Source organism: Crinia signifera, chromosome 6 (genome assembly GCF_055691185.1).
Source record: "Crinia signifera chromosome 6, ASM5569118v1, whole genome shotgun sequence".
Lineage (NCBI taxonomy): Eukaryota > Metazoa > Chordata > Amphibia > Anura > Myobatrachidae > Crinia > Crinia signifera.
In genome coordinates, this window is record NC_139222.1 from 75,515,865 (window position 1) to 75,538,546 (window position 22,682).

General features: G+C 43.9%; 1 protein-coding gene across 3 annotated transcripts in view; it reads left to right on the forward strand.

Annotated features, from left to right (window-relative positions):
* Window positions 1-22,682, forward strand: part of CDH23 (cadherin related 23) — a 914,269-nt gene that overhangs the window by 579,613 nt on the left and 311,974 nt on the right. For all 3 annotated transcript variants that reach the window (XM_083146306.1, XM_083146304.1, XM_083146305.1), the window contains exons 14-17: window positions 5,678-5,742; window positions 12,375-12,612; window positions 14,683-14,788; window positions 16,964-17,091. In XM_083146306.1, the coding sequence (XP_083002432.1) occupies window positions 5,678-5,742; window positions 12,375-12,612; window positions 14,683-14,788; window positions 16,964-17,091 (537 nt within the window). The remainder of the gene's footprint in view (window positions 1-5,677; window positions 5,743-12,374; window positions 12,613-14,682; window positions 14,789-16,963; window positions 17,092-22,682) is intronic.

Sequence of the window (22,682 nt, forward strand, 5' to 3'; positions counted from 1 at the left end):
GTATCTTTTTCTTATATATATATATATATATATATATATATATATATATATATATATATATATATATATATATATACAGTATATTGGGGTTGCCTACCTGACCTTCAGGGAGAAAATGCTCTATTACTGGACTTCCCTGGTAATGTATGATTGCCATCGCCTGTGGTGAAACACCTTTCTCATCAATTACCTAGCTCCCCACAGGTGATGGCAATCATACATTACCAGGGAAGCCCAGGAACAGAGCATTTTCTCCCTGAAGGCGAGGGTAAGGTGGGCAACCCTTACACATATATACATATATTTCTCATTCTATATGTTTATCGTACAGCTGTGCCCAGAGTTAGATTTCTCTTGCTTAGACCTAAAATCCCTCATTACACAATGAGTTCATGGCTCATTTAGTGCTATATAACTGTAACATATGGCTATGCTCATTTACTGGTGAAGTATGCGTCAACGACTTATTGAAAGCTGTCTCCCTAAGCTATACCTGGTACAATTGTAATTATTGTGTAAGTAGCATTAGTCATTGATCCTGCAACCCTTTTTTTATTTCTCAGGGGCACAGCCGATTAATACCTTCTAGATTGATTAAATGTACAGCTTCTGGTTATTGGGTGCCGAATCCATAACATGATGTTACTCACTATGCAGATAGTTTTCGTTTTTTTAACTGTGACTCAATAATAATAAGTGCATTTCACTCTGGATGAGAAATCCAATTGCCTTGCAGAGGTACATCCTTGCAGTCATGTGATGGTGTTGTGTAGTATGTGGATGTCTTGCAACCTGTGATAAATGGGCAGTTTGGCTTTTGTATTGTGCTCCCAGAACTGGCAGGTGAAAGCTCTTACTGTGTGATGAGCTGTCTAATGTGTAGTTGTTCTTTATGGGTCATTAAGGCTGTGAAATTCTCAAGCATACTGTCCTGTAGCTCCAGGACCCCGCGCTACCACCAGGTGCACCTAATTAGTGCCGAGCACCAGGTTGTAGCAGGCGTGTCTTCTTGTCACCTCTGTCAGCTGCTTACATGAAAGAAGCAACAGTCTGCAGCTATTTACCTGTCAAAAAGCCAGGTCCTGTTCACGTAAAGCTGGGAATGTGTCATTCGGATATAATAGAAAATGCAAGCCAGTCCATGCTACACATGAAGGGGTAGATGTATCAATTATTGGAGAGACATACAGTACTAACTGCTCAGCTTCTCTCTTTCATTTTTCAAATACAGCCTGTAAAATGGCAGGATCTGATTGGTTGGTACTTTTATATTTATTAGTTTTTTCTCTCTCTCTTTCTCCAAGGTTTGATGCCTCTCCCCCTAAATAAGAAAAAGGGGGATAGGGATTCCCAGAACTTATACACAACCTCTATGATTAAGACCATTATTTTTAAAGTGAAATTCATTATATACAGATGAGGCTAGGTTTATCTATCCGGCCGGCGTTTTCCGCATTGCTGCCGAGAATGGGACGCGCTAGTGCATGTGAGAGGCTTGCGCACCACATTCGCAACAATGGGATGCGTAAGTTTGTAAGATGCTCACATGTCCCTGTCTCGGCAAACGGCATGACAAGATGGAAAGCTCCATCTGTACACTAGGGATGTGCACCGGGCACTTTTCGTGTTCCGTGAAACATGTTTTGGGTCTTTGTGAAAAATTGACACTATAACCACACATTGGGGGTTATTCAGGTTGATTCGCAAGGCTGCGAATTCGCAGCCTTGCGAGTCCACCAAATCCAGCCCGGAGAACACATGCCCCCCCCCCCTTCGCCCGCACAGCAGCGAATGGATGTTTTGCATAAACATCCATTCGCTTTGCTGGGGTGTCCGCCCACATCATTCGATGGTCACCGACCATCGAATGATGTTTAGCGTGCACACATATATAAGTGACTTTTCAGTTGCGTATATATGCGTGCACGCTGGCGTGATATGGGCGGGCAGCTGACATCCAGGGTATGTCAGCTACCCGGCCCACACACCCGCGTCACTGCCTCATTACCATGAGAACGCCCAGCGTTCTCACCGAAACGCCCATGGAACGCTGGGCGTTCCCATATGGTAATGGAGCAGCCCGGTGCTCCCCGCCCATCTCCGCCCCCCCCCTCGCTGCCATGGGTGCGTGCACCTGGCGACACGAAAGGTCGCCATGGGTGCACGCACCATGCGCCTGCACATGCGCAGAAACACGCAGACGCACAACATCGGTACTGCGTGCGAATGCGCGCAGTACCAATGCAATCTGAATAAGGCCCATTGGCTTTGACAAATTTGTTTGGAAAATGGGCAAAACCATGTGCACTGCAGGTGGTGCAGATGTAACGTGCAGAGAGAGTTACATTTGGGTGGGGTGTGTTGAAACTGAAATCTAAATTGCAGTGTAAAAATAATGCAGCCAGTATTTACCCTGCACAGAAACAAAATAACTCACACAAATCTAAGTCTCTCTGAACATGTTACATCTGCCCCACCTGCAGTGCACATGGTTTTGCCCATTTTCCAAACAAATTTGTACTGCGATCAGATCTGAGTAAGGCCATTGGGGGTTCTTCTGATTCACTCGGAAAGGCACAATCACTCTCTAATGGACAAAACCATATGCACTGCAGGTGGGGCTAATGTAACATGTGCAGAGAGAATTACATTTTGGTGGGAGGTGTACTTCAAATTGATATCTATATTGCAGTGTAAAAATAAAGCAGCCAGTATTTACCCTGCACAGAAACAATAAAACACCCAAATGTAACTCTCTCTGCACATGTTACATCAGCCCCAGCTGCAATGCATATGGTTTTGTCCATTAGACTCTTAGAGAGTGATTGTGCCTTTCCGAGTGAATCAGAATAATCACCATTTTGTCATTACACAGCCTATTAAAATAGTGTTTGACTACTCCCCTCTGACTTGGTTGACGAGGGACATGAGTATTTTCAACCACTTACAGTTGCACCGGAGCACCCCAGGCGCAGGGGGGGGGGGGGGGGCACTCCGGTGCTCACCCACCCCCAGCCACTGTACAGGGGTGGGTGCCGGTGATTGCGGCGGCAGCAATCCAGGGTGGACGGGGGTGGTGGGTTGGCAGGGGGTGTCGCAGGCGGTCATTGGCGCCGGGTGATGCAGGCCGCCACATCATTTCCGGGGGGGGGGGCCTGGGGGTGGCAGATAATGTGGTGACCACCGCTAAGTAATATCAGGGGTAGGGAGTTGGATCAGGTGATGCGGGGCGGCCGGCTAGTAGCTCTGGGGGGGGTTGCGGCCAGTGCCACTCACCTTCATGGGCACCTCCTGCTGTAAACTGGTGCCCTCCAGTGGCCGTCACCCTAGGCAAATGCTTAGAACTGCCTAGTGGTGGCCCTGCTTTTATATGTACAACACTATTCTTTCATATTTTCGCATTTTTTTATTAACCCATTTTGTCTGGAATAACCTATTTTTGCAGTTATTGGTAACATTAGTATGAAATTATTCCAGTTATATATCTATATCCTTATGCCCATGTCTTGCATGTTAATTTATTAAATTGTTTACATTAAAAGTTACGTTTTATATACTTTAACAAGCGTGCCCCACAAAAGAGCGCCTAATTTCCTTTTCCATGTCTAAAGGTGCCCATACACATTGCAATTATCACATGCAGTTCTAATCGTGCCATGTTTATTTTGTGCCTGTGATGCGATGCGCGTCCCCGCCATACAATATTGTGTAGTACAAAAAGTATGTGCAGCAAGTACTTTTTGTTCTAGATCGAGATGCGATGTACCTAAAACATTAGGTGACTCCTATACTCAGTAAAAAATGCATCGCACCGCACAAATTACACATTGCATAAGATGCAAAATCGCACAGCACCATTGTAAAGTACAAAACGCATCGCACACTATCTCAACGTGTATGGGCACCTTAACTGTACAAGTACAATCAGCTACATTGCTGAGTACTCAAGAACAAGAGGCTCAGTCTCCTACCTCCCATTAAGTACACCGCCGGGCCCTGAACCGCCAGCCCATTAAGCAGCATTACTCTATATAAAATGATATATATATATATTTATTTATTTAGAGGGATTACCTTTGGACTGCCTCTGAGTTGGCTGATCACCTTTTCTCTAGAAACTTACCACAGCCCTAAACATGGCCTCCTACCACTGCAGGTTTGTCAGCTCCTGTGAGGCTAGTGATGTTATAATAGAAATACAATGAGGCTTGCCAACCATCCCGGAATTGCCGGGAGGCTCCGGAAAATAGGGTCCCACTCCCGCCCCCCTTGGGAAGGTGTCCAATCCTCCCGCATTGGCTAGGCAGCCCCCACATCCCCCCTACAGTTTTTCGCGGGTCTGCATTTTAGCCCCTCCCCCAATTCGTGGACCCGCAAATTACATTGTTTGACAGTCATGGGGCGGGGCTTAATGATGTCTTCCTGTCCCGCCCCCCTGACATGCTGCTTGCGGGTCTCCTTTCCGGGTCTCTCCCAGAGAGGAGAAAAATAAAGTCAGCAAGTATGAATACAATATAGATATAGTATAGATTGCAGGGATATCTTTTTTTTTAAACAATACTGAGTATTAATAGCTTTAGTCCCTGTTTCTTCACAGCCTCAGAGCTAAGATACTTGCTATCACTTTATGTAAGTTGGCAGCCTCTGTCTCTGAACTGCTGTTTCAGGCACTTATTTCTCAGCAGCTGTCTTTCTGCCTGCACGTCCTGTCCTGTCCCATCCCCTCTTTTCCTCTCTCCTCCACAAGGGGTCAAAAGGTCTCGCCTCCATGCTCAGGAAAGTTTGCTGGTGTGCGTCCAGCCACGGGCGACTAATCTCTTGCAATGCACGTTAAATTCAAGCACCCGGCCGCAGTTGGCTTCCCTTGGCAGCAACTCACAGGAAGGCTCTGGACCTTCCCCGGCTCTGCGACCTGTGCCATTGCCTCCCTGAATTTCTCCGATGCCCGCAAGAGAGGAGGTTCGGTCCCCAGAGAGCAGTAGTCAGTGGAGTGGAGGCAATCTGGCCAAGAGCTTACTCCCTACACTGCCGTGTATAATTGCTGCTCGGTTAAGGTACTTCTAGTGCGCCCCGCCGGCTCTGGCTCCCCCAAGCTGCCGCAGGGGCTGCGGTACCATAGATACGCCACTGCCTCTAAGAATCTTGATGTTAGAATCAGGTATTCAAAATACATAGGGATATATTTATAAATATAAGCGTTCTATTGAAGATGGGATTTTGCTATGGATGACCAATCAGAATCTGTTGTCTTCAAGAAGGTGCTAAATAAATAAGTAGATTCTGATTGGTTGCTATGGGCAACATCTCATCTTCAATAGAACTCCCATCTTAGTAAATAAACCCCATAGTCTCCCTAAAACTGATGCACTTACCCAGTGTTTTTAATGCAATCATATACTGCATAAGGATACAGCCAACAGCCACAGAGGACATCAGGAGATGTAGAGCAGGGAGAGTGCCTCTCCTACCAGGCACCCCCCTGCTTTGCATCCGCTGCTGAGCAGGTAGCGCCGGCTTTGGTTATAATAAAACATGACAAGCTTAACTATATTTTCCAAGCATATATGATGTATTAGATTGTTCTATACAATTTTGGAATTCTATTTATTAAAGTTCTTTTTAACATTTCTTGTGATTAAATAACTGAATCTTTTATTATTTTTGGTCTTTATCATAGGCTACGGACAATGATATTGGGACTTTCGGAAAAGTGAATTATTTATTCAGTGATGATCCTGACAGGTGAGAGCAGCTTATGCCTTGGGAATTACAATAAGTTTAAGATGGCAAGATGGTAACCTGAGAGGATTTAAATCAGAGCACATATTATTTATACAACATTGTCTAATATTGGTGTGGTTACATGCCACAAATGGAATATGGGAGATTTAGAGATCAAGAGATACAGCCTTAAATCCCTGTAACTCCCAAATGAAGTATGAAAAATGAAAGGTTTCTGATGAGACCTGATGCATGTACAGTATCTCACTGGAGTTTGACCCTCAAAGTATTATGTCACGCAGTTGACTTTGACTCCGACTCCATCTTACCGGCCATGATGCTGTCATGTCATCTGCTGGGGTGCTCCTACTGGCCTCTAAAGTAAATATAAATATATACATATATGGGGCTAAATGCAATCACCTGCGAGCTATCAGAGGACTTGACTTTGTGGAAGTTTGCCCATATTTCTAAACCAGAAATCAGTTACAAGCAAAACCAACCTGGTTTTGCCTTGTAAAGAGGGCTGATGCAAGGATCTTGGAGCCTTAGACAACCATTCTCCCACCATCCATGCTCCATCTTATTCATAATATGCCACTCATCAGTGCCCTAAATTTGTAATATACTACACCGCATTATACCTCCCAACTTGTACATCTTGAAAATTGGGACCTACCACGCTGAGTAATGGGTGGAGCTGCAATTCAGGTGGGCATGTTATCGGTTCGAGTGGCATGGTCTAGCAGCGTGACCACTGGTTTTGTCAATTTGGGGGTGTCCCCTGCACTCCCACCCTGTACTCGGGTGTCATCTTTTCAGGTTCCCCCAAGTCTCCCCTCACCTGTGGGACACTTCTACCCTACGATGTAATTGGGGCATTTGGGAGGTATGCAACAGTGTACAAAATGTATGATATACTGTATAGTAATTCCCCAGTTAATGCACACACACAGAAACTGTCCTGCCAGCACTCATTAACACACATAAACATACTGTACATGCACATTGCCAGTGCTTATTAACCCATAGGCCAGGCATACTGTACATCAGTGCAATGTGTAACGAGCTGATTTTCTGGTCCAGCAATAAAGCATTTTGTCCCCTCAGGAATAGGCTAGGTTACGAGGTATGACCCCCCCCCCCCCCCCCCCAGCAGCCAGGCCTACTTGTTAATGATTTCTGCCTTAAAATCCAATGATTCACCAGTGATTGATCAGAAAGCTTTATTTAAACCCTTTTTTTGCATCTATTTCCAGTTATACCAGTATTTTTACCTGTTCTGATTCCTTGTTCGATTGAAGTAACTGTCATATGGGGAACATTCTGGTTCTGAGTTCATGAGTTCCTATTCCTAGATTTAGCTTCTTCTAGCAAGTGTGTCTCTCAATTCTGTACAGTTCCATACCTCCCAACTGTCACAATTTCCGCGGGAACGTCCCGATATTCGGGGACGTTCCCGTGTCCCGCCCGGGGCCGCCATTGTCCCGCGGTGGGGGGGACAGTTGGGAGCCCCCCCCAGCTTGCCGAGAATATACGCTGTGCGCATGCGCACAGCATCTATTCAGCGCCGACGAGCGGCGAAAACGGGGCATGGCCGGAGTTCGCGTCACCCCGTGAGGCCACGCCCCCTTTTCTCGAGGCCACACCCCCTTTTCGGGAACGCGCACGGCTTCGCCGCGCGAACGTCCCGACCTCCCAACTTCAAAAGTTGGGAGGTATGCAGTTCCAACACTGTATAATGTCTCCAGTTAGTAAAGCCTGTACAGAAGGCATGTCCAACCTATGACCCTCCAGCTGTTGTGAAGTCCCATCATGCGTTGCCAAAGTTTTGCTATTAGGGACTGCTAAAACTATGGCAAGGCATGCTGGGATGTGTAGTTTCACAACAGCTGGAGGGCCACCTTTTGGACATGTCTGTTGTACAGTTTATTGTAATGTCCTGTGCAATTCCAGTCTTCTATCAATCTCTTGTCTAAAACCTGCGTACTTTTCACTCCTTACTGTATATGCAGAATGCACATTAATCACCTACATGCATTCCCTCAGTCTGTAGTAACATCCATTACCTGCATTTCCGTTCTTACCTGTGCAGAGTGCATAACCTTTACCTGTATGTGTATACCAACCATCACTAGCAGGGTGCCTAATCTCACCAGTGTATGCAGTCATTTCACTAGCAGAGAATACTCTGGGATACCAGATTGCAAGCTCTTCCAGCAAGTGCCTCCCTCAGTTTCAAGGCAGGTTTATTATTTGTTGTGAGCTTAGTGCTTCCTCCTAACTTCCATCCCTGTTAATTTCTTATACCCTAAGCATACCTCCCAACTCTTGTCGAAGGCAAGGAAGGACATCCTTGCGTGCCACCAAAAATAGGGGGGTGGCCTATAAATCACATGATTTCACGGGACCATGCCCCCATTTTCCGACGCTGTGGGGGCATGGCTAGCAGCTCTGTACGCTGCTGCCCAGCCCCTCTGCTTGCGGGAATAGACGCTGTGTGCATGCACACAGTGTCTACTCACCGGGTGATAGTGGGGGACTCCCAACTGCCCCCCCCCCATCGTGAGACACTTCTGGCCGTGGGAGGGATGTGGGAATGCCCCCAACCGGGACGTTCCTGCGGTATGTGGGACAGTTGGGAGGTATGTCCTAAGTTCAGCTCCTGTGCTATTTTGTATTATGAAGAACAACATAAGACTACCTAACTTCATTTACTTCCATCTGACATTATAAGGTTAGATTTTGGGTAAAAGAGAACATTTGCCTATTAACTCATATGTAAAATACACCAGCGGTGACATGTCCAGTGAGGGTCCATCCAAGCCCACCTCAGCCCCCTGGCCTCACCTCTCCCCCCACACTCTGGCCCACCCCACAGCCACGGCCCCAACCATGGCCCCAGGAGATGCTGGCCCCCTCAGTTCAGGAGATTGGTACTCAGCCATACAACATGCTGGATAACAAAAATAGCCTTCAGCTGCCCTGGCAAGTACAGCTGGCCAAATAAAGCTGATTCTGATTCTTACACAATTACCTTAGTCTGACTGTTGTATCTCTCTGCTGTTTGTCCTTTGCTGTTATATACTGTCTCTCACTTGCAAACACATGAGTTCTACAGGAGTATTTTCAAATATAGTCCCCAATCAATCTCTCTTCAGAACATTGGAGCAAATCCAGGAGTCTGGGGGAACAGTAGAATACCCTAATAATGACAATATACTTTAATGTAAACATTGGTCTTTTTATACACTAGATCAGGGGTGGCCAACCGGTCAGAGGTAAAGAGCCGAAAAATATCGGCAGTCAAGACAAAGAGCCGACATCATGCGCGCACCTAAAGTCATGGTCAGGGGAGTGGCCAGGGGCGTGGTCATATGACACAAGGGGGAGTGGCTACATGACAGAACTTTATTCCCCCAGTGCCAGATATGCCCCCCACAGTGCTAGGTATGCCTCAGTGCCACACATATATTCCCCACAGTGCCAGATATCATATGCCCCACAGTGCAACACACATGCTGGAGGGCCCAGCTTCCTAACAAAAGGGCCCACCTATTCTCTGAGGGGCCAGGAGGGCCCAACAAACAAATGAGCCACGGGCCGAGAGAGCCAGACTAATGCGCCCACAGGCTGGAAGGGCCTGAATGTGCCCACGGGCCTAGTGCCCGACACCCGGTGGTCTAGGGTGGATGGTGGGTTGGTGGCCAAAGGCTTGGTGTTGGGACAGGCCGCGGGGGGGAGCTTCGTCAGCTCTATTGCATCCCGCCCCCGCTGGCCTCTCCGGCCGCCATCTTCTTTCTTCTGCCGCTGGCCAGCGGCGACACATGTCTTCTTGCAGAAGGCGCCGGAGATCTTGTCTTGATCCCAGCGTCTTCTGGGCCTCTTCAGCGGCCGCTGGACCTCTTCTCCCCAACGCGGTCTTCTGCGCCGTCCTCTGTCGGCTTCTCGCGTCTTCAGGAGTGCACCTGCGCTCCGCCGGCGTGGAGTCGTCTTCTTCGCCCTGCCGGAGGCGTCTGACTTTAGCCATTTCTTATTGGCCGCCGATTTGGGAGCCCTGATTGGCTCCTGGACGGCTGGAGGTTCAAACCGCCGCGAGCGGCGTTTTGAATTGGCAGCCGAACTGGCGCCAAATTCAAAACCCCGCTCCGTCCACCGCCGCTTCGCCGCTCCCCGCTTCATTAGCGGCGCAGGGATCAGACAGCTGATGCAAATATGCAAGTATGCAAATGACACAAAGGTATGCAACAAGGTAGACACACAAGGAGGGGTAAAACAAATGGTAGATGATCTAGATCTGTGGTAGCCAACCCTAGTCCCCGAGCGCTACCAACAGTGCATGTTTTGCAGGTCTCCTCATAGAATCACAAGTGAGCTAATTAGCTCCATCTGTGGATCTTTTAAAATGTGTCAGTGATTAATGAGTGCAGCTGTGCAGCAGCTAGGTTGTCTGGAAAATGTGAACTGTTGGTAGCTCTCGAGAGCTAGGGTTGGCTACCACTGATCTAGATAGACTAGAGGAATGATCATGGCAACTATAGTTTAATGCCAAAAAAAATTAAAATCTTGCAAAAATGCAAAGGCTAAATATAGTATTAATGGCACTACAGGAAACTACTGTGGAGGAAAGGGATCTAGGGGTCACTATTTAAGATGACTTAAAGGCAGGTAAGCAATGCAACAAAGCAATACCATTTGCAATGTCAGCAACAAAGATATTAAAAAAAAACACTGGTCCAAGTACAGATCCCTGGGGTATTCCACTCGTAACATTACCCTTCTGTGAATGCACTCCATTTACTAAAACTTTCTGTTTTCTATCCTGCAACCAATATCTTATTTACTTTAACCATCTTGGTGTCCAATCCCATGCTTTCAAGTTTATTTAACAGTCTGCGATGATGGTACAGTGTCAAAAGCCTTATTAATGCCTAGATAAGCTATATCTATGGCCCCTCCTTTATATATTACTTTAGTCACCCAGTCAAAACAGTAAATACGCTTTGTTTGACATGATCTCCCCAGAGTAAAGTCATGCTGTTTGGGTTCCTCTGTATGTGACATAATCTACAACTCTTTCTTTCCAGTGTTAACATAAATTTCTCTATTACTGGCTCACTGGTCTGTAGTTGTTTGCATCTTCCTTGCTTCCATGTTTGTGCAGTGGTACAACATTCACTCTTTTCCAGTCCTCTGTAATTATTCCAGTAGTTAGTGACTGGTGGAATAATTATGTTAATGATGCTGCCAGCACCACTTTAAGGTCTATGCTAATAAGTAACAGGGCTTTACACATTCTACTCTCTAAAAATGTACTGTTTTGCGGTCATCCAAATTAAATAAAACAGTGTTGAAGGAGTCCAGAATGAGTGTGGATGCTTCCATTATAGCAGGCATGTCCAAACTATGGCCCTCCAGCTGTTGTGGAACTACAAGTCCCATCATGCCTTGCCACAGTTTTGCTATTAAGGAATGCTGAAACTATGGCAAGGCATGATCGGATGAGTGGTTTTACAACAGCTGGAGGGCCACAGTTTGGACATGCCTGCATTATAAGGTTACTTTACCACAAACTATATGTTTATTGTACCACTTCAACTGATGATTCTTTATAAACCATTTATTCTTTAATATAGCTTATCTAATTATTATTATTATTATTAGGAGGACACCAGCCAATAAAACCATGTACCCAAATATGCTTCATCATTACACGCAAAGCACTGGCAACAGTCACACTTCCTTTGGGGCATATCATGTATATTCATGTAATCATTCATCATTTCGGTACTGATGAAACGTGGACATGTTCTGAATGTTTACACTAGGGTTTTAGTCTAAACTTAATCGTAACCTTAATCCTAACCTCTAACCTGACACCAGAATTTTCCAGAATCTGCCTTCTCAGTCCAGGTTTTCAGTACATATGGTTAAATCATGTTGACTGATATATGTGCTTGAGCCATGTGCTGACCACACATCAGACCAACTTTCCTCCAACCATCCAACTAGTTGCTTGGATGGAATAAATATATGGTATTGGATGGGAGCAAATGTAAGTAAGTAGGTTTTTAATTTTTATAGCGCACTTTCTCCAACAGTACTCAAGGCACTTTAAGGACATTAAATGTAATATTTACTTCAGAGATTTTCTCCCAAAGTCTAGAAAAAGACAAAAACTCACGCTCAGACACGGTACTGTAGTTGAACCTGTTTGATTTAAACAATTTGACTGAATGTTTTTGTCCACTTTCCTGGGTTTGTGAGCACTTTTCTAAATTTTCTGTACTTTGCTCCCATCCAGTACCATATTTTTATTCCATCCAAGCAACTAGTTGGACGGTTGGAGGAAAGTTGGTCTGATGTGTGGTTAGCATTAAATCTTGGATGGATTTCGGGAAAATCGACCTTAAACCGTAAACCTAACCTTTTGCCCACTGCTAATGTAGATGTTTCAATCCTGTCAATAGTTCATAAGTGAACATTCTGTCCATCTCAATATTTCTTGAACCACTATGTCATTCTGGTGTAGACATTATGAATGTTGAAAATCAGCATACCATATATACAGTGTGTGTGTTTTTTTATTTAGTAACAGTGTTTGTGTATTTTTCTGTACTACACTATGCACATTATATCTTTTTGACAAATAGGTTTTCACTAGACAAAAATACAGGTGTAATAACCCTTATTGCCCGGCTGGACTTTGAGACTACTCCACGCTACACCCTTACAGTGATTGCAAGGGATGGAGGTGGTGAGGAGACAACAGGCCGCGTGCGTATCAATGTCTTGGACGTCAATGACAACATCCCAATCTTTCAGAAAGAATCCTATCTTGGAGCAATAAGAGAGAATGAACCATCTGTGGTCACTGTTATCAAACTTAGGGTGAGCAAAACGTATCACAACATCATTTTAGCTTTATTGTATTTTGACTTCCTTGGCTCAAACTTATTTTCTTTTCTTTAAGTTCTTCAGCCAAGTTTGCTGATTATTATCAACGGGTTCTAACAGCTCAATTGAATATTTTATGCATATTAATCAGCCAAAATTAATCAGAATAGTCAGACGCTAACTGTTTCTAATCAGTTGCACACAAAGGTCCAATTGATAGAATTCCTTGCCAAATCTAGCTTATTATCGTTATTTTGTTTACCACAACCTGATCCTCTTGTCTTCATAGAATCCAGTTAGAGTTTTTCAGCTGCTGAAGGTATAGTTAGAATAATAGCTGGGTCAGCCACAGGAATGTTGAATGAATTCTTACTCTATACCATGCACCTGCATTACACATCATAAAGTGCCTCTACAAATCCCATCACTAGGTTATTTTAACAAGTACGGCCATCGGCAAGATATGCTTCCTATAATTAGATGTAATCCTGGCAAAGGATACATCTGTGCTGTCAAATGATATAGTACCTTTGCTACAAGAAGGTTAACTATACTGCGTAACCTTCCACTGTTAAAATAGCTGCTTTTAAGTGCAGAATCAGAGCTTCTCATTTCCAACATATTATCATGTATTTACTCTGTCAAGTCAATACATGCAGTACAGCATGGCACTCTAGCAGGCTTTACAAAGAGGGATATAATCTCAGGGATGTTACTTTTTTCTTCTTATGTTTAATAAATCATACCTATCTATCCACACTAGCGGCCACTGGACAGACCAAATTACTCCTTTGTGTGCTAAAAGATGTTATAACAGAAAGTGGAAGTAATTTTTGCAGGGACACTGATCTGTTTCTGGGTATGGAGAAAGGGAGCTGTAAAGACAGAGATTGGAAGTAGGAGCAGAGGGGGACTGGGGGTGGAGTGGAGAGATTGTGGGCTAAAAACTGTCACAGCTGAATGCATACCTGCCCACTTTTTTAGGTAGGGGGCGGGATGAGGCTGACATCACAAAGCCCCGCCCCCATGACATTCATCCACGGCAATTTGGGGGTCTGCGGATTGGGGGAGGGGCTTAAATTACATTAAATGATTTAATTTGGGTAATTTTAGCCCCGCCCCTTCCCATGTACGGAAATATGATGCAGCGGTAAAGGAGGGTGCTGGAGCAATGCAGGAGACTTGCCCACCATCCCGGGGGGGCCGAGAGGGGGACCCAATTTGCGGGACCCTCCAGGCCATTCTGGGAGTGTAGGTAAGTATGGCTCAAAGTGAAAGTAAAGACTGGCAAAGCTGAAAGTACATTGCAGAAGTGGTCATTTTTGACAAGCTTTTAACTAGTACAGTAATAACTCTGCACTGAGAAAAATTAATAAAAATAATAGAAGGTTAACTTAACCCATTCAGTGCCAAAGTTGCTGTGAGAGATCCTCAAAATATCAGCTAAAAATGCCAGCATCGCTCACAGCGACTGTTCTATTTTTGGGTGCAATATTTAACTAAACTTCAATGAATTGACTTGGCTGTATTTGTATTTATTTATACTAAAAGAAATGCTGTGAGTTGGCATTTTTAGTGGATATTTTGAGCATCTCTCAAAGGGTTAAATAAGTTTGTGTGGTACTGTAGTGTTTGTTTGAGCAGTTTATTGGTGCAGCTGAATCTGCCCTTTATTTACTATGACTACAGCTCAGTGTACAATAATGAGTTACAAATGTTACAGTATACTGGTTTTAGTTGCATCTCTATGAGAGTTACAGATTCCAGAATCCTAAATCAGAGGTGGCCAAACCAGTCCTCAGGATCTACCAACGGTCCACGTTTTCTAAATCACCTAGCTGGTGCACAGCTGTAGTTATTACTAACTGTCACATTTTCAAACCTGCTGCAATCATTCCTACTATAGAACCATAGGTTGCCTGGAAAACATGAACCATTGGTACATCTTGAGGACAGGTTTTACCACCGATGCTCTAAATGACGGTAGTTTTGTTCTCTAAGGTGGAACTTGACACTCTTATCATTACAGTAAAGCATATTTTTGCCATGTGCTTTTATATTTAGGCAACCGATGAAGATTCTCCACCAAATAACCAGATTACATACAGCATTATTGAGGCTTCAGCATTCCGCAGCTTTTTTGAAATCTCTATCTCTGAAGGCTATGGAGGTGAGTGGGAATGAACAGCATACTGTGTAATGAGTGCTTTATCTTGACTAATGTTTACTTTGCAACCTTAGCAATATTAATATACTTTGGCTACAAAAATGTATTATTTGCGTATGGATGCAAAACAATCACCCTGCCCAGAGGCAGATTTACACTCCATGGGGCCCTAATCAAGACCCTGATTTGGGGCCTTCCTTCCTCATACAATCCATAATAATATATGATATCATCACTGCCCCTGGCTGTAACTGCTGTGTTTAGGTGGCCATACATCAGAAAGACATTGCACCCAATCATACAATCTCAATGGATTGTAAAATGGATTGTATACAGATTGTGTGCACATCGTGTGCACACAATCCTACATTGTCGGCCCCAGGAGATTGGAGGATTGATTCTCTGATCTGACGTGCGGCACGTCAGATCAGTTGGGATTGGGAGCAGATTGCATGTGCTTTTAAGCACATGCAATCTGTCTTTAGATGGCTCATACAACCAGAGTCATGTGGCACTCCCTCCCTGACTAGCAGAGAAGAGAGGTGCAGCTTCTGGGCGGCCTTTGGCAGTGAAGATGCTGGAAGCCGCAGAAGTTTCCAGTGGCAGATGGGCGGCTGAAGAGAGCGGTGGACTTCCTTTTGCACAATTCTGTCACTACTCTGAAAACAGTTTTCAGAGGATTGCTGCATTCGGGCTATTTAATAATGGCATAACACAGCAGACGTGAGCAGATTGATAGTTGCTGGCAACCTGTAAATTAAAAAAAATATATTTGGTACTCCTATCCTTTTGATCCTAGTGGGCCAGCCCCCTATTTAAATGAAGCTTCAATCATACAATCAGATGGATTGTACAGTATGACGGATTGTATGACAGATTGTGAGTACATTGTGTGTCCAAAAACCACCAAGGTTGTAGGGGAGTTGAAGGGAAATTGGACACAATCATGATTGTAAGACCGGTCTTTCTGATGTATGGTCAGCTTTTGTGCCTCCTTTTCTCGCATGTCAATGAGGTGACAGCAGCAGCCCAGCACTCCTGCAGTAAAGGCAGGTTCCGGAGCATGATGTCTGGAGCATAGGGACTGATTCTGCTTATCTTTTATGAGTTTGTGGCAGTGGACATCCTCATACTGTGAGAGGGTTATGTTGAAGTTTGAGAAAGAAAAGGAAGCAAAAGGGTTCAAAAACAATGGGGAGAGAGAGACTGTGGACAGGCGCAAGAAGCGAGATGGGAGCTGGCAGTAGACATTTAAAGATAAAGAGAGGGGGGGGGGGTACAGAGATGAGAGAAACAGAGAGTAGAGATGGGCCCAGAGTAGGATGGAAGAGAGAGTTAAGAGATGGAAAAAAAAAGAAAGAAGCAGAAAGAGTGGAAGAAGACTTGAGCACAGCCAGACATATCCCAGATAAAGGAAGGATCTCCCTGTTCTATAGTCCATATGTCCTATTCTTTATATATGACAGATTACCTGCAGTCACTTCTGTCACAGGCAGTGTCTCTACCCGTTCACACCATCACAGAAGAAGAACACACTCATTACACTGCATCTGAACTTTAAAAAATCAAATAGAAATCCATGGCTTCTGCAGCTGGATGAGCACATCAGGCTTGGGCTGACAGCTGACTCAGCCTGACTGGATGCGGCTAGTGCGGCAAGATCCTGGCCACTCACCCGAGCCTCTGCTCTGCCTAGAGCTGCACTGCTGCTATTGCCTGCAGCCTGCAGGATCAGTAGGTGGGCAGGCTGGAACTGTATTACAGGGATGTTCGCCCTTATTGTACCCCCCCTGGATCCGCCACTGATCAGCATGGTGTGCATGCCTGCTGGGATCCGTCGAGCCCTATGATTGCCTTGCAGCACATCTATTACTTTTTTTTACCATCTTGATAAATGTTATTGTTTTTTTATGTAGAAGAAAATATTTTGATAAAATGTAGTGCTCATAACTTCTGCTAATTTAGAATCAACATTTTTATATTCTGAAAATAATTTAATGTGGTATTATTACTGTTGTTTTTTTTAATTGTGATCATTTCACATTGTTATTTTATTAGTCTTAAGGATTAGAATATTTACATATTATGGATGAATAATGATAACAAAATGCATTATTCAAAGAAAGATACACCATATTTCTGTTATAATTTTCTGACTAATATTTTCCTTTTTCTCAGTAATAACTGTGATTCGATCTCTGGACTATGAACAAATCTCAAATGGTGTTATTTCTTTGACGGTAATGGCAAAAGATTCAGGAGTGCCATCCCTAAACAGCACTGTACCTGTCAGCATTGAAGTCTTTGTAAGTATCTACTCAAATGTTTTAGTGGGCTGTTGGAATCCTTTTATATGAAACTATGACGTCATGGCAGTAGATAACATTGTCAACTGCCATTAACAGCAGCCTTGTGCACTGGAAGGAGCAAGTAAACCAGTCGTGACCTATTATATCAAATATAACTTTAACTTAGCAATTTCCATGTATTAATCATACTAGTACCATACATGAAACAAAGCAGCAGATACAGTATGATGATGTACACATTAGAGATGTGCAGGTTCTGATTTACTCTGATTTACATGAGGAATGAGAATGGAACACACATGAGAAGTATCACTTCAGTAATGTAAATCAGTGCCATAGTGGGTCAACACAGTGCCATAATGGGTCAACATGGTCTGCTGTGCTAGCCACACCCCTGACCTTGCTTCCTGACCAATAGTGGTACAAAGAAGGCACCCAGACCGATGATATAATGGAGGGAGCGGGGTTACCAAGAACATTGCCTAGAGCACAGGTCTTCAACCTGTGGCCCTCCAGATGTTGTGGAACTACATATCCCAGCATGCCCTGAGGTTTTTTGGCATGCTCTTATAGGAAAAAATGTGGCAATGCATGTTGGAACATGTAGTTTCACAACATCTGGAGGGCCACAGGTTGAAGACCCATGGTAGAGGATCCTTAGGATGCCAGGAAGTGGGGGAGGGGCAGTACCGCCTCACAAAGCTTTAAACTCTGTGAGGCGGTACTGCTGATCAGGACAGTAAACAGTCTGGCTGGGCCCAGATATTTTTCAGTAGTTGTGGCCTAATTGTGGGAGGTGTGGCCTGATATTTGCAGCACTGGGGCCCCCCAAAGCATAAGTTCTTTTTATCACCATGTCTTCATAGGGGTATTTAACAAAAAACCCTTACCGGACAACTGTTGAAGAGGTCTGCATTAAAGTGATGGGTCTCGCTGTTTACTCCCTGCTCTCACTGGGTATGAGGATAGCAGCACGGAGGCTGCTGGAAAGGAACCGAGCAGCATCTGAAGATGGCATTAGTTGACCAGCCAAGCTGAAACACTTTTCTTAGCTTGATAGGTTGTGCCAGAATGCAGTCCACACTGAGAATAATGTGTTCAGATCTCAAGGCCAGAAGGATATAAATACATTAGAGAGTGTTCAAAGAAGGAAAACTGAAATGGTGCATGGCCTACATCATAAAACTTATGCGGGAAGACTAAAAGATCTTAAAATGTATAGTTTGGAGCAGAGAAGGGAAAGGGGGGACATAATAGAAACTTTCAAATATAACAAGGGTATTAACAAGGTACAGGTGGGAGACATTCATCTATGGAAGAGAAGTTTTAGAACATGAGGAAATGTGCTGAAATTGGATGGAAAGGTATTTGTATTTTCAAAGAAAATTTGAGGATGTTTCAAATATGTATTATCAGTGGCTCCCACTACACCCTCCCCTGTTGCAGAGAGCTGGGCAGCACAACGTCTTTCCGCAGCCCAGCACATGCTGCTCAGTGCTGTGTGTTGAGCTGGCGAGAGAGACAGCTGCAGCGGCAGCCTCTCCCCTCTCCCTGAGTGGGTGTGCGATCCCACCTGCACCATGCCAATGTTTTTTTATTTTTTTTCAGGGGTGGCCACGCCCCCTACCATTGGCCACACCACCTCATTATACCGGCAGAGCTGTTGATGCCCCTGGGTATAAGAATAAGCGACTTTTCTGCTGTTAAGTTCTATGGCTATGTAACAATAGTTAAATTACTGCTGCAGGCTGCCATTTTGAATATCTCCTGAATTCAGCTCTTGTTACATTGCAGGGTTACTTACACCATACGGAAACTGCCTTAATAAATAAAACCCACAATGTTGCTAAATCAGATTTAATATTAAAATTCTGATTGGTTGATATTCATATTTTCTTAACACCATGGGGTTTATTTACTAAGATGAGAGTTCTTTTGAAAATGGGATGTTGCTATTATCTTCTAGAAGGTGCTAAATAAATAAGAAGTAAATTCTGATTGGTTGCTATGGGCAACATCCTATCTTCAATAGACCTTCCATCTTAGTAAATAAACCCCCATGACTCTATACGATTTTAAGACTCGAGTAACGCTAGGCCACTCCCATCTAGACTTTTCACTGGTCTAGGACCATCCCTCACCCTTGGTTTTGGGATTATCTATGGAAACCATGGAGGAAGCCTAAGTATACACATTGAAGATGATTTAATACAGTAGTCGATTTTCTAAAGTTAATGGTCTGCTTTTTATATTAAATAAAATAAGCCTAACATTACAGCTCATAGTTGCAGTGTTCATGAAATAACCAGATTTCTCTGCTAATCCCCTTCTCCAACTGTATTGTTCTATGTTAGGCCTTGGCTCACCACGGCTATCCAGAGAGGGCTAGACGAGGATGGCTCTATCTGTATATGCTGCTGTTTGGGTCCTGGGGGAGATGGGATGTAAAACGGAGGTAGCTTCTACCTTTATTATGCATTCCCTTAACCCAAGGACCCAGCAGCAATTCTACCTTAACACAGCTGCCTCCGCCCCCCACTGCACAAGAAGCTCCTAGCATCTCAGCATGTCACTCACATCACAGGAGGAGGGAGAAAATATCCCGGCTCGCTTCAGTGGCAGCACAGGTTGGCAGGGCCATCTTAACAGCTTTATGTGCCCCAGTGCAGTGGAAACCCTACCTACACAACTGTGTGTGTATGTGAGATATATATATATATATATATATATATATATATTGTCCAAAGGATCCGGCACTCCCAACGTTGTAGAATACTGCAGCTGGTGCCTTCACAGGAATAAATTGATAGCTGGCGAAGGTGCGGCACTCAGAGCTTATTCAAAGAATTCAAACAGAGACGTATCTTTTATCAACGTTTCAATTTCTTTATCGAAATTTTCATCAGGAAATTGAAACGTTGATAAAAGATACGTCTCTGTTTAAATTCTTTGAATAAGCTCTGAGTGCCGCACCTTCGCCAGCTATATATATATATATATATATATATATATATATATATATATATATATATATGCAAAAGGAATAGAGAAGACGCACCAATGAGCAGAATGTAACAACACTTTACTTATGCAACAAAGCTCACATACATTGGGGTTAAAAATCTTATGCTTGCCAGCCAGATAGTTTTATCACCGTCACGTCCCGGACATCAATGTGAGAGAAACGCCGTCACTCAGCTGCCGCCGTCAAGCCGCAGACCAGGGAACAGCACACACAGAGTCGGAAGGATTGCCGGCTGGATCGCAGGTGGAAGCAGGACGTCTCAACGTCGGCCCAAAAGGAAGCCACGCCCAACGCGTTTCGTCACACTGTAGGACTTCGTCAGGGGGTGTGGTTACATGAGGTGAGTATCAGGTATTTATACCCACCTTCTCTTCACAGGTGTTAGCTGTCTGTGACCAGCATCACTTAATCAGCAGCATAATCTCACATACAATCAAAGTGCCACATGTTTACAGAGACATATATCAAAATTAACATCATACAATCAAATACACATATATAATACATAATACAGATCAATACCGACATATGATACAAAAATATCGCGTTTAAAAATATATATATATATATATGTATAAAAAATAAATATTAAAAAATATATATATTTTATTTTAGTTCACTTAAAAAATATATATATATATATATATATATATATATATATATATATATTTTATATATAGATAAAAACACATATATTCAAAAATGTGCAAAAAAGCATATATAGCAGCAATCAGAACAATTATATACGCGAATATATTTATTTACAAAGTCGGCTCCAATCTGCAACGAGACAGATATTTAGTGCAAAATATCAATATAGAAAAACATCAGTATAAAAAAATATATCAATATAGAAAAAACAGAAGAAACAGGAGAATAATTTGGATATAGTATACTCTTAATGAGGGAGACAAGGGTATTAACTATAAAGCTGTGACAATCACCAGATGCACAGTCGGCAGGGGGTCGGAGCTCCCTCTATACATATATATATATATATATATATTTTTAAACGCGATATTTTTGTATCATATGTCGGTATTGATCTGTATTATGTATTATATATGTGTATTTGATTGTATGATGTTAATTTTGATATATGTCTCTGTAAACATGTGGCACTTTGATTGTATGTGAGATTATGCTGCTGATTAAGTGATGCTGGTCACAGATAGCTAACACCTGTGAAGAGAAGGTGGGTATAAATACCCGATACTCACCTCATGTAACCACACCCCCTGACGAAGTCCTACAGTGTGATGAAACGCGTTGGGCGTGGCTTCCTTTTGGTCCGACGTTGAGACGTCCTGCTTCCACCTGCGATCCAGCCGGCGATCCTTCCGACTCTGTGTGTGCTGTTCCCTGGTCTGCGGCTTGACGGCGGCAGCTGAGTGACGGCGTTTCTCTCACATTGATGTCCGGGACGTGACGGTGATAAAACTATCTGGCTGGCAAGCATAAGAGTTTTAACCCCAATGTATGTGAGCTTTGTATGTAAAGTGTTGTTACATTCTGCTCATTGGTGCGTCTTCTCTATTCCTTTTGCAAGTTTTCCCCGCTGGATCATTGGCACGATCCCAGAGAGAGACTGCACACATTTGGGACTCTGATGTGGACTTATACCTGAAAAACACTAGGACTTTGCGCTGGGTATCTTTTGTTCTATATATATATATATATATATATATATATATATATATATACACACACACAAATAATGCAGGTTAGGAGTCTCTCAACAGGCTTGTATTTGTGCAGAGGGTTTTAATCAGGCAGCATAATGAAATTACAAATCATTATGCTGCCTGATTAAAACCCTCTGCACAAATACAAGCCAGTCATACAAGATACTGTATAATATATTTACTTATTGAACATTGACTGCAGCAGCGCTTGGTGGAGTCTGCTTAGCCAGCCAGAGGGTAGTCAGGCAAGGAGAATCCTGACTTTAAGTGTATGCGTTGCTGCTGAATAGTCCTGCCGCTGCCGATGCATGACCGCGCCATCCCCGCTCAGCATTACTGGGAGTGTGGGAGGGGACGCCATTGGTTGGTGCGGCGGCCGCATGACCCCTCCCACACTCCCAGTAATGCTGTGCGGGGATGGAGAGTCGCCGGTCATGCATCGGCAGCGGCGGGACCTCACCGTTCCTATTATCAATATTGTGGGGGGCCTCTTGTCATTGTGCTGGACTCGGAAGTGGCCGGGCCAGACGCGAGGGTTTCGCGGGCCGCATGCAGCCCGCGGGCCGCCTGTTGCCCACCCATGATCTACCCTGTGGCAACAAACATTTAACTACCCTGTGGCAATCAATGAGCATTTAATCCCTCTTGGCAATGAGCATTAAACCCCCTTCACATTGTAGCTTCACCCACAATATTCACAGCAAGGGGCGCTAAAATCTATTTTTGCTTACCAAAAAACATTAGTTTGATTTATCCAGATCAATTAGCTGTTGCTGCAAGAAGCAGGCATTACGCAGCACATCTGATATGAGCCATGGCAGTCGCAATGTTGTGTGGGTGGTCATCTTGACATAGATTACAGAAGGAGAGTGTGGAAG